This window comes from Ruditapes philippinarum, unplaced genomic scaffold (genome assembly GCF_026571515.1).
Source record: "Ruditapes philippinarum isolate M1 unplaced genomic scaffold, ASM2657151v2 ctg2265_1_1_1_1, whole genome shotgun sequence".
NCBI lineage: Eukaryota > Metazoa > Mollusca > Bivalvia > Venerida > Veneridae > Ruditapes > Ruditapes philippinarum.
This window is the reverse complement of record NW_026859606.1, coordinates 66,393-82,411: the sequence shown is the minus strand read 5'-3', so window position 1 is coordinate 82,411 and position 16,019 is coordinate 66,393. Positions and strand designations below refer to the sequence as shown.

Below are 16,019 nucleotides of genomic sequence, written 5' to 3'. Positions count from 1 at the left end.
GTCAAGATTGTGATTTATCAATAATGCAAACTTTACCTGCTGTCTTCCTTATTACATTATGTAAAGCTTCGTTAACATGGGTTGATTAAGGTTGTCCATATACAATGCAAGAAACTTTTGATTTAACGTATCATGTAAAGCTTCACTCACGTGTATTGATAAATCTGCTATGTCAACATCTCGTTTGTTAGATATTTCATTGAATAAAAAGAAGGAAATATATGCATGTCCGGCTTTTAAAGAAATTAAGTACTTTTTATTTCCAGAATTTATCAACCACTGGTAAAATGATTGGTGTTAAAAAAAATATTGTCATTTTTACAAAGATTATTCATTTTCCGGTTTAGAAATAATTTTATTGCACGAACTTTGTATCAAATGGTATAAATTTTTTTGGATTGGCGTGACAGATATTTGTAAATTCTTTGAAAGACCTTTGCAAAACGTAATTTTGTTAAAATTGTGTTTTTACGCAAAACTTAACTCGGTATTTTATTCAATTAAAAATCCTTTTCAATTTTTAAAAGGTTGAAAGGATTTGCCAAAAAAACATTTCAAAAAATATTTGCCCTTTGATTTGTTAAAAAAAAGAAACCAAACCAAAAAGGTTAAAATTGAAATTTTTTTTTACCCCAAAATCAAAAAGGTTTTAATCAAAGTTTATTTGGATTTTTACCGTTTCATTTCCCATTTGTCCCCCATTAAACCATTTCTCTTACCAATAATTGGTTCGTTATCATAGATATATCCAAGTAGAGGCAAGTCATGCTTGAATGAATGTGTGTATTCTTCTGATAAACAATCAGAAATAATTACCGTTGAATATTATATGGAATATTGCATCGATTTACTTTACATCAATTATGATGATATGCGTCGCTCGAGTTTAAGGGATTATAATGAATACATTTATACAACAGCACTATGCATAATGTGACTTTTATGTCACGAGAAATAATTTAAATTTGGATATTTTTAAGGAAACATAATATTTAGATCATCTTGAAAAATGTATAGATTTAATGTCCTAAATATACCTTTGTAGCTCAAACTGCGATTAACCTTTATTTTGTCCTTATATCCATAATCCTTAAAACATATTGAAAGAACAATATTTGCTATGGACATGATGAAGAATCGGTGTGACATGACGAAGTTAAGCACTAAGTCTTTATTTCCAATATTTTCTTATTTCATCATTATCATATTTATGACACGTGATACTCTTGCAAATTTCCTTCCATTTCATTTTGTTTTTCTTCTATATCCCTTGACACTTGCTTGATTTTCATCGAGTTCACTCACATTATCTTTACAAGAGTATGTGTTTTTTGTGTAAATAGCGAATCGTTAAACTACGTTGGTATAGTATTGCTCATTTCCTATTTTGACTGCACTATGCAGATCGTTTTGAGATTCCATTACTCTATCAGCTATATTCTGCAAGTGTATAGTGTTGTCGGAATGTTTACTTAAAGCTTCAATTAAATATACTTTTAAGTGATATTGACAACATATCAACTTTTTCGATTCTGTCAAGCTCAAACAAACATTCTTGAGCATCGATGTGCAACATAAAATCTGCATCTTCAAAAAGGTCTTTCAGTGCATCAAAAAAGTCCCTTTTCCAAAAATCTGTAACTCTTAATGTTTGATTATCCGCGACGAAGGTATGTCTGCATTCTTTTAAATTGTTTAAGACATGCAGACGAATCTTGAAATAATTTTTTGCAATTTTCCCAAATAACACACGATGTTGAAACGTCATGAAATTCTTGATTTGTCCATAATTGTGGCATAAGTTGCAATACTTTCATATGAAGTTGGCCAGTCCCACGACATCATTTGTCCCAGTAAATATTTTCAGGTTACTGGCTTTGCACAGGTGTTTTTGCCATGCACTTTTAAGAAAGAGGAGTGAGCGCTATTTGCTTTGTTATAAAAAGCTTTTCTACCAATAGATGTTATCCGGAACTTAGAAAATATGGGGTTTTTTCCAAGCTTATCCCGGGTTACAAATAAACTTTCACCGTTATAAGAAGTGTATAAGAAAAACTTATTATTGGTTTACAATGCCGTTTACTCAATAAAAAAGGCATTTAATAAAAAAAGTCGCTTGTTTTGCTTAAATTGACTGGCTTTTTGCAATCTGTTTAGAGTTTAAATTTTGAAATCAGCACTTGTTTCATTTTATTTGGTCTCCATATCGATATAAGCCGGTAAACAGTAGATGATGGTGCTGCAGGTATATGGCATCTGTAAAGATAACAGTAACAATTTCTTGTTTACTGTCCCTCGAGTATTGAAAATGTGATAAACACACATTAAACTAAACTGATTACAGATACATGACGAATTGTTCTATTCATTAGCTCTAAACCAATAGTTTATATCCAATTGATGCATATGAAATGCAGAACATGTAATTAATCGCCATATATATATTACTCCATTGAATTATAAATCCTTACGTGGGTAATACTTTTTTCATACATAACGTAAATGATAAAGCCATAACTGACAACAGTATACCATGTCGAATGACTATTTAACTTACGATGCATTTTGCGTTTCCGCAAACGGTCATATTTCCATTGTGTATGTTTGCTCTCTATTTAAAAAAACTAACCTGAAATTAGAGCCCAACAAGCTCTCGACGAATTCCATATCGAGAGTCCTTCTTATCAGGACATGATAAACGATTTCAGGATACAATGCCATTTTTGTGCAGATGAGGCAGAACAGCTTGTGATCTAAAAGATTTTGTTTGGTATATAAAAATATCATACCAACACTGAACTGGGTGAAAACATGCCGTTTACAACAATACTAAACAAGGTATTTGTTTAATTAGCGTTCTAGAATAGAGAAAACATATAGAGATATGCTTTCCTTACAGTCTGTGCCATTATTTCAGTGATTTGTGGTGTGTATTTTTGTTTGATTCCTTTGTTTTTGTTGTTTTCTTTTTTGGGGGATGGGAGTACTTTGTTGGTCGTATTATCATAACTTTTTTCTTGCAAAACATACAAATATACTCATACTCATGAAACACGAAACAGTAATATTTCTGTGTTCCTTTCAGATTTTTAAGTGATAAATATTAATTAATTCTATTCAAGTGAACCAGGAGCTAATAACAATTTACCAATCCATCGCCAATAACTGATAATGGACAGCTATATGATACTTATGTAGTGAACTATAATTTTACATTGCATCCAGAATAATGTGTATTTATGTTTTTTCCGCTATCAAAAGAAGTCGCCTGCTAGTATCAAAGTGACTGCCATATACTGTTATCAAAGTCCCCATCTACACATCAAAATTAATATTAACTTAAGGGTTTACCACAGCCGTGTGACATTTCAACCTCTCATAAATTTGAACCATACGTTCGTTTTGTACTTTGTTCATTAAATTTTATGTACTGATCAGGGGAAGTAACTGCTACGAGATTTATAGTGTATAAGCAACAGTTACTTCCTCTGATCAGTAAAGCAGGCGTAAAATATTTACTGCTATGTGACTTTATACATGTATCTAGGGTTAAATAGAAATCTTGAGTAGGATAAGAACACAAGTCATAAATTAAAGCGCGCAACTTTTATTGTCTAAAACATACTTTAGGTCTACATTGCGGCAATGTAAAACGATCGATTTAAAGCGCGGGAACGTATCTATTTATTACGGGTATATACACACCATATGGAGCATATAGTCGTTCTAAACACAATTAAAGCCACGGCTAATGAATTTCAACAGGTTATTATATAATTATTATATAATCTATATAATTAAATGATACTTTATATATCATGGGACAAAATTAGTTTTAGTTTGAAAAGATGCTTCCTCTGTGGAAGTTTCAATGGGCATGTTTGAATCCGATCACATAGATACGGTGGCACAAAGGTGACATGTGTGTGTTTTTATTTATCTCGTGGCCACGAGATACTATGTCGTGGCCACGAGTTACTAAGTCGTGGCCACGAGATAGCTAAGTCGTGGAAACCCGAATACAAATGTCTTGACCACGAGTTACAAGTCGGGGGCCCACGAAATGGGTTAAGTCCCGGTTTGGCCCCACAAATTTAAACTATTTTGTGGCCAAGTTAAAAGTCGGGGCCCAAAAAGATTTGGGCCAAATTTTTCTGGCCACGATTTAATTTTGTCGGGGCCCAAAAACCCCCAACAAACGTTAAAATACTTTTCGGGGCCCACGAGTTTACAAAGTCCGGCCAGGATTTATTTATTTTCGGGGCCCACGAGTTACAAAGTCGGGGCCCCACGAGTAAACCTTAAAGGTTTGTGGCCATAGTTAACCTAAGTCTTTTGGCCCAAAAACGGGAAGATTACAAAGCCCGGGGCCAGGGAAATTTAGCAAAAAGTCTTTGGCCAGGGAGAAACTATGTCGGGGCCCAAAGAGATAGCAAAGGGCCCGGGGCCCACGAATACTATGTCGGGGCCAAAAACTTTTTAACAAAGCCCGGGGCCCAAGGAAGTTGGCTAGTTTTGGGGCCACGAGATAAGTTAACCAATCAGAGAATACACTATATATATATTATGATTTTTTTTAAACTTACAACTTACTTTTACATGCAACATTTATCTTTGAAAATACTGAAGATATTCACTTTGAACTTGTCTTAAAGATCATATTAGAAAGTCACCTTCCAAGGCCCATCAGACATTAATTTTGACTATACCTCTTTGTTGGGCAAGTTTGTGATCGAATTGGTCAGTTTGTACGTACTACGGCCTTTTAACCTTGTTTATACGATAACCTGAGAAGGAATAAGTCCTGGTTTATTTGTAAGGAACATTGCCCATGGACAATAAATAGCCTATAAGGTAAAATCCTTGTCTGATGAATAATTTAGAAAGGATAAGCCATGGTTAATGTAACCCAGAAAGATTATTGCACCTGATCAGTAGATGATATCTAATAATTTCGAGGTCATTGGGTCAAAACTCAGGGTCACAGTGACGCTTAATGTAAAATTATTGACAAGTTAATAAGTTGCATAAATGGCACTTTTACAGGCTAGTGTAGAAGGGGCATCCTTGTACTATAGCACATGTCTAGTTAATTAGGTAAATTCACATAAATGTTGTTATCTGATTGCTTAGCTGTCTCGTGGCCACGACATAGCTATCTCGTGGCCACGACTTAGTAACTCGTGGCCACGACATAGCTATCTCGTGGCCACGACTTGGTACCTCGTGGCCAGGACATAGTATCTCGTGGCCACGACTTAGTAACTCTTGGCCACGACTTAGTAACACGTGGCCACGACATAGTAACTCGTGGCCACGACATAGTATCTCGTACGACTCCTCGTGGCCACGACATAGTATCTCGTGGCCACGACTTAGTAACTCTTGGCCACGACTTAGTAACACGTGGCCACGACATAGTAACTCGTGGCCACGACATAGTATCTCGTGGCCACGACATAGTATCTCGTGGCCACGACTAAGCTATCTCGTGGTCACGACATAGTAACTCGTGGCCACGACTTAGTATCTCGTGGCCACTACTTAGCTATCCCTAGGCCACGACTTAGTAACTCGTTGCCACGACATAGTATCTCGTGGCCACGACTTAGCTATCTCGTGGCCACGACTTAGTAACTCGTGATCACGACATACTTACTCGTTGCCACGAGATAACTAAAATCACACACATCACCTTTGTGCCACCGTACATAGACCCATGATCTAATGGAAATCGTTGTCTTAAACTTTTGTAAAACAATTCCCTCTCCAGAATACATATTAGCTTGCCTTTCTCGGCGAAGTATTTTGCATGGGCCTAAGCTTGTCATGTTATGCTTGTTAAATTATTTTTATCACGCCGGAGAGAGATTCTGTTTCTTCTAACATTCCTTTCTACAAACAGACGTTCAACTAAAATTTAACTAACCGTTAAAATGACACTATTTAAAAACAACAACATTAAATGCAGTTTAATTTCATGACCTTAGTACTTGCTAGCTATAGGAAACGAACTCGACAGTTGTTCAAATCAGGTTTATTTTGTTTAAAACACAACTGAGATAATTTATCGTAATTTACATATATCCATATTTTCTTTCAAAATGTATAGAATAAACACATAATGTACATCATTACAAAGTCTCCTTGGTTGGACTAGTAGCGCAAGAATTGCTCTCCAACTTATGTAATGTTGTTTACTAAAGCTGCTTTCAAGATTCCATTTTATTTAGTTTCGCCCATTGTTTTCTCGTTTAGGGCACACTTATTCTTTTACTTGGGGACCATACGCCACTTTTCATGGAATGGCACATAATTGTCACATTGAGGTTTCCATGATAACCACCGTATGATCAAATCTGCGGTTTGTTTTTTTAATTAAAATTTCCCCTTTTTTGTTTTTAAAATTTTTTAACTCTGTTTTAACCCGGTGTGGGGGGGTTTGGGGACGGTTATTTTGCAGTTTCCAGTGTTGGGTTTTCTTTAAAAGATTTCGGGTTTTTTTTCAAAAAAAAAAAAAAAAAAATTTATATTTTCTATTTTTTCTTGATCATTAAAAAAACAAAAACCTTTGTGCCTGAATATTTTCTCCTTTTTGGGGTTTTTGGGTTTTTCCCTTATCAAAGGGTAAACTCCCTTCAGACTCTTGCCAAAGGCAAACTAAATAAAAAATTTGCACAAATGTTTTTTTTTTAATTTAAAATTAAAATTTAAATACGATAGTTAACTTTATAAAATAAAATTTCAATACAATAATAAATGTAAATGTTAACAATTTGCACAAACAATAATAAAAAGCATCTAAAAACCATTCAAGTTTGGATAATGCACAAATTTCATGACAAAAATTATGTTAATTGCAACATGCAAGTTGATAGATTTTTCATTTTAGACATGTAACATTATACATATACGACATGTGAATATGGCAATTCATATGAAGCATTTGCTTGGTAAATATAAATATCACACAAAAATTGTGAAGCATAGATCAAAATACCACGAACATTAAGAAAAGCTCCGCTAGCTGGGATACACGCTTATATTTTCGTTCCATATTATCGAAACGTTCCTGACTTATTATAATTATATTCTTATATTCTGACAGGTATGTTACATGATCACTTAGCTTCATTTAATTTCTCCTAGTTTTCTGCTCCGAAATGTCACAGTGTAAGAAAAATATTAAACATGAACGGTACTTAACTGGAATACTTCAGTTTTAGATCCAATTATATTTTAGATAAACAATACACGCATATGCTATATATGTTTTTAGAAAATTTTTAATTTTGTACATATCTCATTTCAAGATGGTTCTTGAGTGTTTTGTATCCGGATGTTTTCATCAGGACATTCAAATGATTGAATCGCCAGCTTCTCTTGCTAATTTCCATTGCCAACTGTTTAGTTTTAAGCTTTGAAAATTTCAACAACAAAAAGTCATATCCTTTTTTCGAAATCACTTCATAAAAGCCCATATCAAAGAGAATGTCCTCATATTGTTTAAGTAAATAATGTTCTCGCTGTTTTTTCAAAGTAAAAATCAGAAAATTTCGTATTGAGAACATCAAAAATGTAAATCTTTTAGATAGTTGCAATTTATCCATTCTATTGTTTTGACAATTTCCAAGATCTACTGTTAGCTTTGAAATCTGATATAAAAGGTTCTTTCTTAAATTCATTTCATAAAAATCAGTTTTAAATGAAAATAAAATAAAGCATGTTGATGTATCCTTTATCATTGTATCTATGGCCTGAAACAGTTTAGATATATATAAACATCTTTCTACACTTTTTATATCAGTAAAAAATGCTGATCGAAGTAACTTGATTAACGACCTTGTTGATGTGCATTCCCCTCTATAGTACCCATAAGAAAGAATTTTGTTGATACATTTGTAGTCCTGGAGAAGTTGGGAAATATATATTTTATTTTGACGGGGTCCTGGTTTGAATATGCAGTAAGTGGCGCTTTTAGATATGTGTTTATATACCAAGCTGCTCAGAATTATTGACATGATATATTTCTCAGCATAGATATTTGGTTGTAATATTTCAAGGCTTTCATCAATGATCTCGCCATGTTCTTCAGGAGAGAATAACTTCAATAAATACATTGGTGTTATCCGGTCTGTAGTCATGCAGTTTAGTATATCTCGACCATAGATTTCAACTAAGGTTTTGATAGTGTTTTTCATTACACTGACAGATAAAAGATGCACAACTGATAACCTCTTAGAGTTATTTTTACAGAAATCAGTTATTTGTAAGATATCTTTATATTTCCCGACAGCATCAGATAAGAGCATATCGTTTTTAAGTTCGTCATCATTTTCCTTGCCCAAATTCCAAAAAATGTTCTTACTCCAGCATACTTCGTATGATTTATGTGCATGCAATATCGTTATTAGAATAGCATCTACGATCATCTCATTACTTACATTCCACATGTGATTTAACTGCCGAAGTGCCTTTTCTAGTTCTCCTTTCATAACAGTATAATGAAACGCAAAGCGGCCATTTTCGTCAGCACAGTTGAAAACGTTAGTAGAAGAGTTGTTATATTTTTCCTCTATATGAAGTTGCAATAGCACATTGTCTATCAGTACACATCTACCCTTTAAAGCAATATAGTGTAATGGGGACCGTTTAAATGGTAGTCCGCACTTATTGAATACTGTTGGTCTATACCAAGCAATTTCTTTAAGGGTATCCGCAGATGGCTGAATATTTTCATCCATGCTTTTAATTATATGTGCTCCAAGAACTTCGTCTGTAATTTGTGTATGAAATGTCCAAATAAAATTAAACACATTTCCACTTTTGATCAGAAATAGATACAAAAATGGTTCTATAACTGTTTGAAATTCTTCCCATCTAAGTTCTCGTATTGTAAACATTAAAGATATTTCCCATGCTTTTTTCAAAATGATGCATGGGGGTTCTTTAGAAAGGCAGCTTTTATATTGATTTAAGAATGTCAAATGAGATTGCAGACTAAAATGCGCCATGACCACCACCTCATTTTGAGTCTCCCTAATCGCATTGACTTCAGCAAGTGCATATTGAACTGATGTCTTTGCATTTACGTCTTTTTGATTCAAAAGTTTTCTGAACTCTAACGGGTAGTTGATTGTTATATATTCGATGATAGAAAAATGGCCATTTACCAGTGCATAGTGTAAAATATTTCGTCCAAACACATCGGTTGATTTCATATTGATATTACATAATATAACAAAGTATTGGAAGCATAGCAATGAACTAGTTTGGAAGTTCATAACGTTAACATGATTTAAACTATACCTCTGCGAATGTTGATCGAATAAACACGTATGATGCAAGAATCCTCTTTCATTTATATCCTTTATATCTGGAATTACGATTGCAAATTTATCTGTTAGCCGAGATAAACTTTGAGGTGACGGTGTAATCGCAGCTATATGATATGCAGTAGAACCATTTTTACATTTGATACTGCTAATATCAAGCCTTAAGTATTTTATTGCAAAATCAATAACCTCAATATTAGCATCTCTTGCAGCAATGTGAATTGGATAAATTCCTTCTTCATCAGCAGAATTCCAATCAGTAACAATCTTTTCTTGGATAGCATAATTTATAAAGTTTTCTCGCCTATATTTTAAAGAAAGATGAATAAATGTAGAACCACTTTCACAAAAATGTTCAATTATATTATTTGAAAAGTCGACCATGGCTAAAATAGTACCAATTGATATTTCTTGGAAATGTAATAAACCATCACCCATAACCTGGTTTTTGTCAAAATAATACGAATCGCACCTGTCAGTTAAAATATGATCTGTAAGTAAAGGCAACAAATCAAACTGATTTTTTACTACACTCAGCAATGTTGCCGTATAACCGAATGAATCTGTGCAATCAAGCAATCCTGGAAATAATTTTATTAAACGTTTTGCTACCTCCGTTGAACCTGACCTAATTGCTGCGTGAATTGGTGTTTCCTTTGCTACTATCCACCATTTATCAAGGGGATATACAATATGATAAGAAAGATGCCGTTCTATTCGAAAATCACGTTTTATTTCAACGTTTTCAAGATTTTTTACTTCCATCTCTTTTATTGCATCTCTAGACTGTTCATTAGATATACATCTTAGATTTATTTTTCGTTTAGTCAAAGACATAATTATATTTTCATTTCCGGATCGAGCAGCATAGTAAATGCAATCGGATAACATATCATTGTCCAAATTGGAAAATTTCTGTAAAACATTTAAGTTCCCCATTTCACAAGCAATATCACTCGGACGCTGTCCAAGAGATGTTTTCCAATAGATCATTTCTTTGTTATATTCTAAAAGTTTACTGACTATTTTCTCATGTCCATGTTTAGCAGCTATATGTAAAAGGCCATATCCATAGTAACGAGATTGCTTTATATCCTTTATTTTGTTTACTATATCAAAGGAATCTACAGCATAATTACTTTCCGTAACAAAGCTAACGTTGGCTCCGTTGTTCAGAAGACATAGAAGCTGATCAATATTTCCTTTTAAAGCTGCTATAAAGGATGGGGAGTGTCCCTCTTGTAGTGTGTTTACATCCAGATTGTGCTTTATCAATAAAGCAAGTGCATTTATAACTTCTGTCTTCCTTATCACATTATGTAAAGCTTCGTTTACATTGGTTTGATTAAGGTTGTCCATATCCAATGCAAGAAACTTTTGATTTAACGTATCATTTAAAGCTTCACTCACATGTATTGATAAATCTGCTATGTCAACTTCTCGTTTGTTAGATATTTCATTAAATAAAAAGCACGAAATATATGCATGTCCAGCTTTCAAAGAAACTGAGTACTTTTTATTTCCAGAATTTATCAACCATTGGTACAATGATTAGTGAAATATTGTAACAAAATTATCATTCCGGAGAAAAAATGACAACTTCTCCATGTGGGTACCGAATTGTATTATGTCGGTAATGTTATTTGATTCCAAAATATGAAAAATGTCCTCTTTACTTAAAAGGTTAAAGGATGCCAAAACAATTTCAAATATTGCCTTTGATGTTAAAAACGAACCAGTATCGTCATATTGCCGATCAAAGTTTAATTCATAAATTTCTTCCAATGAGTCAGGTAAGGACGTAATGTTACCATTTTCTAAACGGAATTTAATTGCATGAATTAGAAATAAGAAATTTCCATCACAAAGTTTAATGATTTTTTCTATTTCACTGCCATTGTTTTCCAAGCCATGTGACGAGTACTTGGCTTGTATATACTCTTTGGTATCTCTAATGTTCCTCGTGTCATTTGGTTTTAAATGAACGTGTTCAAAATTTTTTAATAAGTATAATTCGGTAATGTTTCTAGACGTAACAAAAACTTTGAACCATTTTGGTAGTTCCCTTACACGTGCCAATAACAACTCCAAAATTAGGTTTTTGCCGGAGGATTTTTCAAAACATTCGTCAAGTGCCTCTATAATTAATATCCAGGGAATGTTACTATCAAAGGACAGCTGCCTAAATGGGAAAATAATACTTTGGTCAAAACAGGCAATAGGGTCATTCTCACAAAACTCCTGACTGTATATTATATTATCATCAGACATTATGGAAATTTTATTTCCGTATTCCTCATATCGTGTTGCTAAAAAACCAATTAACCGTCGAATAAATATAGCAGGACTTTGTGTACTTTTTACATCAAACCTACAAATATGAAATGCTACAACATGGGATTTAATCTCATAACTCTTCTCCTTTTCTTTTGCACAAAGTATGTGTGAGACAAACGATGATTTACCATAACCCATATCTGCTATCATTGCCACTCCCTTGAAAGTAGAGTTTGATGATATAAGTTTCGATTCCATTGTCTCATATAACCATTCTCTACCAATAATTGTTTCATTATCATAGATATATCCAAGTAGAGGCAAGTCTTGCTTGAAAGGATACGTGTATTCTTCTGATAAACAATCTGAAATAATTACCATTTAACAATTTAGGGAATATTGCATCAATTTTCCAAAAAAGTAAAATATGATGGTTTGTATCGCTCGAGTTGATTTTTAATAGTTGTATGATGACGAACGTGTGTGGCAAATGTTGTTACAGCTTTTCCAAATCAACGAGAGTGATATAAGCTATCATAGCAGACATGTACATTATGTAAATTTTGTTTTAATAAATCCCATCTATACTCAGACAAGTACCTATAAAACTGAAGACTTTTTTCATATGTTAATAAGGCGTACGCATATATAACGTCATTACACAATTGTGACGCAACGTCTCGAGAAACACACAAAGAGTACAATACAGAAAATCCGTATAAAGTACTATAATGTATTTCTTCATTTGAAAATGACAGTTCTATTATAATTTTGCAATAGAGACTTATTAAGAATTATTAAAATTACATCACAATGCATTATTTCATGAGATATTTTAATTAATGAAATATTTTAATAAAAATCATGAAAAGAAATACTATTAATATAAATGTTATGTACATGTACCTTTGTAGCTTGAATTGTCGTTAATCTTTCGTTTGTCCTTAAATCCATAATACATGTAGTTAAAACCAAATTGCAAAACAATTCCAAATATTGCTATGAATATTGCCATGTAAAAAAAGGATAACATGATGCCGTTTCGCTTTTTATTTCCAATATTTTCTTCTTTCGCCATTATCATACGTATCACACGTTCGTGATACTCTTGCAAATGTCTTTCCATTTCATTTTGCCTTTCTTCTATACCCCGGACACTTGTTATGAGATTGTTTTGAGATTCCATTACTCTGTCAGCTATGTTCTGTAAGAGTACAATGTCCTCGGAATGTCTACTCAAAGCTTCAAATATGCTTTTAAGTGAGTTTGACAACAAATCACCTTTTTCGATTCTATCAAGCTCAGACAAACAATTTTGAGCATCGATGTGCAACATAACATCTGGATCTTTAAAAAGGTCTTTCAGTGCATCAAACACTTTCGATTTCTCCAAATCTGTAACCCTTAATCTTGGATTATGTGCGACAAAGGTATTTCTACATTCTCTTAAATTGTTTAAGACATGCTGACGAATCTTGAATGTGTTTTTGCAATTGTCCCAAATATGACACGATGTTGAAATGTCTTGAAAATCTTGATTTGCCCAAGAGTGTGGCAAGAAGTATGGTGCAATACTTTCATATGAAGTTGGCCAGTTCCATGACATCATTTTGTCTAAGTAAATATTTTGCAGATTACTGGCATTGGACAGGTATTTTCGCCATGCACGGCACGTTTCACACCAACTGTTTATAAAAATAGAAATGACTTAGTTTATAGAGAGGTGTGAGGGCAATAGAGCAATTTTCTTACGTTATTAAAAGCTTTTCTACTAATATATGAAAGGGTTAATATGTACCACAAAGAATTGTAATGTAATGCAAAAATAAAAACAGATTACATGTTGTCACAATATGAAACCCTAGAAAAAGTAACCAAAGAACGAGCATCTGAATATAATATTTCTATCGCTATCCCTTTCTCTGGCGTCACAATAAGAAAACCCCAAAAGAAATGGGTCAATCAATCGGCATGCTGTGGAGTTGGGGTAACTACTACCTGCAATCCAGTTAAGCACAATGCATGCATATAAATACGTTTAACTCTGACACAGTCCCCAAACTATGATACAAGAAAAACTTATTGGCCTACAATGCCGTTAAACTCAACTAAATAGGTCTTCAATTCAAAAAGAAGATCGTTTGTATTGCATATATCATAATGTATTTTAGACTTTAAATTCTGGAATCGGCATCTGTTTCAATTTATCCGATCACCATGACGATAAAGTTTGGTTACATGTAGAAGATTGTGCTGCAGCTTTAGAATCTGTTCTTAGATAACAGTAACAATCACTTGTTTACTGTCCCGCGGATATTGAAAAATATGATAAAAATCTGGAAAAAAGTGTGATCCCGCGGAAGCATTAATCACATCAAAATAAAATGAAAATTGCAAATTCGGTTTGATTAAGTCTGTACATGAGGGATAATGAAAGAGTGCAACATCGCTCAAGCCCCTAGCACCGGCTTGGGCAGTACTCAATTATACACTTAAAAGTGCTGGAATCAATGATCCCAAAGATCATGAACGGGTCAAATTACATACATATGATACTAAATATTTACATCCAATCGCTGCACTAGAAGTGTTACACGTATAACCGTTCTATATATTCCCGAATTGTGCAATAAATCCTGAACTGGACAGTTGAATGTGTAATAAAATACTTTCCGTATGCCGTTAAGGATAAGCCATTATACTGACTGGAATGACTTTTCTTTACTAAATTAACTTACAGATGCATTGTTCGTTTCCTCAAATAGGCATATTTCAATTGTACCGGACTCTTACCAAATAAAAGTAGGTTCAAAAACCGTTGAAGGATACGTAAATTAACATTATTTCGTACAAGTACATATATAAAGATGACGAAATAGATTAATGGTTTAACTCGACAAGTTTGAACTGTTTGAGTCGAAATTTATATCAAGTTTCCGACTTAAGCATTAAAGCTGCATGCTTCCAGATGAACAAAAATATTGCAAGAAATACAATCTTTAGAAAAATGTATTAAGATCTTTAGAAAAGTAGAAAGGTTCAATATGTAATTAATTATTTACATTTTATGAACCATTAATGACTGATTTTGCTGCTACTGCGTTATTAACGCAGTAAGAGGTATTTATGTATATTTTGTTTTCTTTAAGGTAATTTACGTCGATTGTAAGTGCCGTTTGCAATGTGTAAATTACTGTACTTTCTTTGTTCCCTTCACAGTATTTTACTTTTAAATACATTTTTAAAAATAAAATTTTCATGAATATTAGCATGAATCTGCTGCTTTAAGAATAAACATGACAGAACAGATGCAATGCAAATATGCTCATGTACTTTCCCTTTTATACCAACCGGCTAAGTATCTAACTCACAACTACTTCATATGAGCCGTTGCCGTACGAAGATTGCGCATGCGCGTGAACATATTACATCCGGTTGAATTTTCATAGTCGTAAAAAGGTCTATCTAATAAAATGAAATATTGAACCCGATTCAAACGTTCTCATGCCGGACTCGATCCCTTGTTTGTTAATATTAACAAAGTCCCGGATAGGAAAGTCTATTCCGACTAAATATCAAGACAGTGTGATCGTTTTAAATAAACTATATATAGATCTACAAATGTATATTTACCTCGATATTTCTCGTGGATAAACCTCGCTGCATCTCTGGGTACAAGCTTGTTTACCAGCTAGCTTACTGTACACCGTTTTATGTATTGATTTAAGACCATTCCTCGTGTAAACTTCAAGTTTATCTCCAGCATATTTAAGTCCGTGATAACAACAGACATAGTTCCTGTATTCAGGGTGTCGGCACAACTCATCTAACCTATCCATATTGAGCGTAATAGAATTATTCTTTTGGTATAAGAGTCAGGAACTAAAACAACAATAATTTACAAAATTAAAAAGGTATCAAACAATCCATTTAGAAGTTAAGACCGTTGAATAAAAACAACTCCAAAGAAATAACTTAGTCACAAGCTACGAGATTATTATATTGACAAGTTAAATTTTAAAATGAAAATCAATAACATTCTATTGATAGATTTATACGTAAAATTGGTATTCGGTCTTGATTTTTCTGACAGAAGACAAGGTATCAAATAACATTGCGTTATACGAATTGAATATTGATTAAGTCATGCATAGAGCATTTATCTGCTTAAGTTATTTTATATTCAATGTTTTACTTATACCAACAGGAAAATCGAATGTCACGTCATGCAAATGGGCAGATACCTTTCCCTGATTATTATATTGTTTTCATTTGCAGATCATTTTTGTGCTTTGAATAATAATTTAGGTAATAACTATTTGTTTGGATTTTGGAATGCATGACTCTATACGCATTTCTTGTATAGGTTTATTGGTTTTGATTTCGGAAGCATTACAAATATTCATA

General features: G+C 33.3%; 2 protein-coding genes across 2 annotated transcripts in view; both read right to left on the bottom strand.

Moving 5' to 3' along the window:
- Nucleotides 1–10,694, bottom strand: part of LOC132757226 (uncharacterized) — a gene marked incomplete at its 3' end in the record, with an annotated part of 29,417 nt that extends 18,723 nt beyond the window's left edge. Inside the window, exon 1 of the mRNA XM_060748440.1 lies at nucleotides 7,998–10,694. Within this exon, the coding sequence (XP_060604423.1) occupies nucleotides 7,998–10,694 (2,697 nt within the window). The remainder of the gene's footprint in view (nucleotides 1–7,997) is intronic.
- Nucleotides 10,695–10,866: 172 nt separating this feature from the next.
- LOC132757225 (uncharacterized) lies at nucleotides 10,867–15,451 on the bottom strand. Its single transcript, XM_060748439.1, has 3 exons — nucleotides 15,246–15,451; nucleotides 12,519–13,297; nucleotides 10,867–11,977 (listed from the first exon to the last, which is right to left on the bottom strand). Exons 1-3 carry the CDS (start codon nucleotides 15,449–15,451, stop codon nucleotides 10,887–10,889), a joined length of 2,076 nt encoding a protein of 691 aa, XP_060604422.1. The 3' UTR covers nucleotides 10,867–10,886.
- Nucleotides 15,452–16,019: the final 568 nt, after the last annotated feature.

Bases quoted from the DNA above. Each gene is read 5' to 3' on its own strand.
- LOC132757225 (XM_060748439.1), bottom strand. From the start codon at position 15,451: ATGGATAGGTTAGATGAGTTGTGCCGACACCCTGAATACAGGAACTAT. The intron at 13,298-15,245 runs GTAAATATACAT...TTTTATAAACAG, and splicing joins TATCCACGAGAAATATCGAG to TTGGTGTGAAACGTGCCGTG. The intron at 11,978-12,518 runs GTACATGTACAT...TAATTATTTCAG, and splicing joins CGACAATTCAAGCTACAAAG to ATTGTTTATCAGAAGAATAC.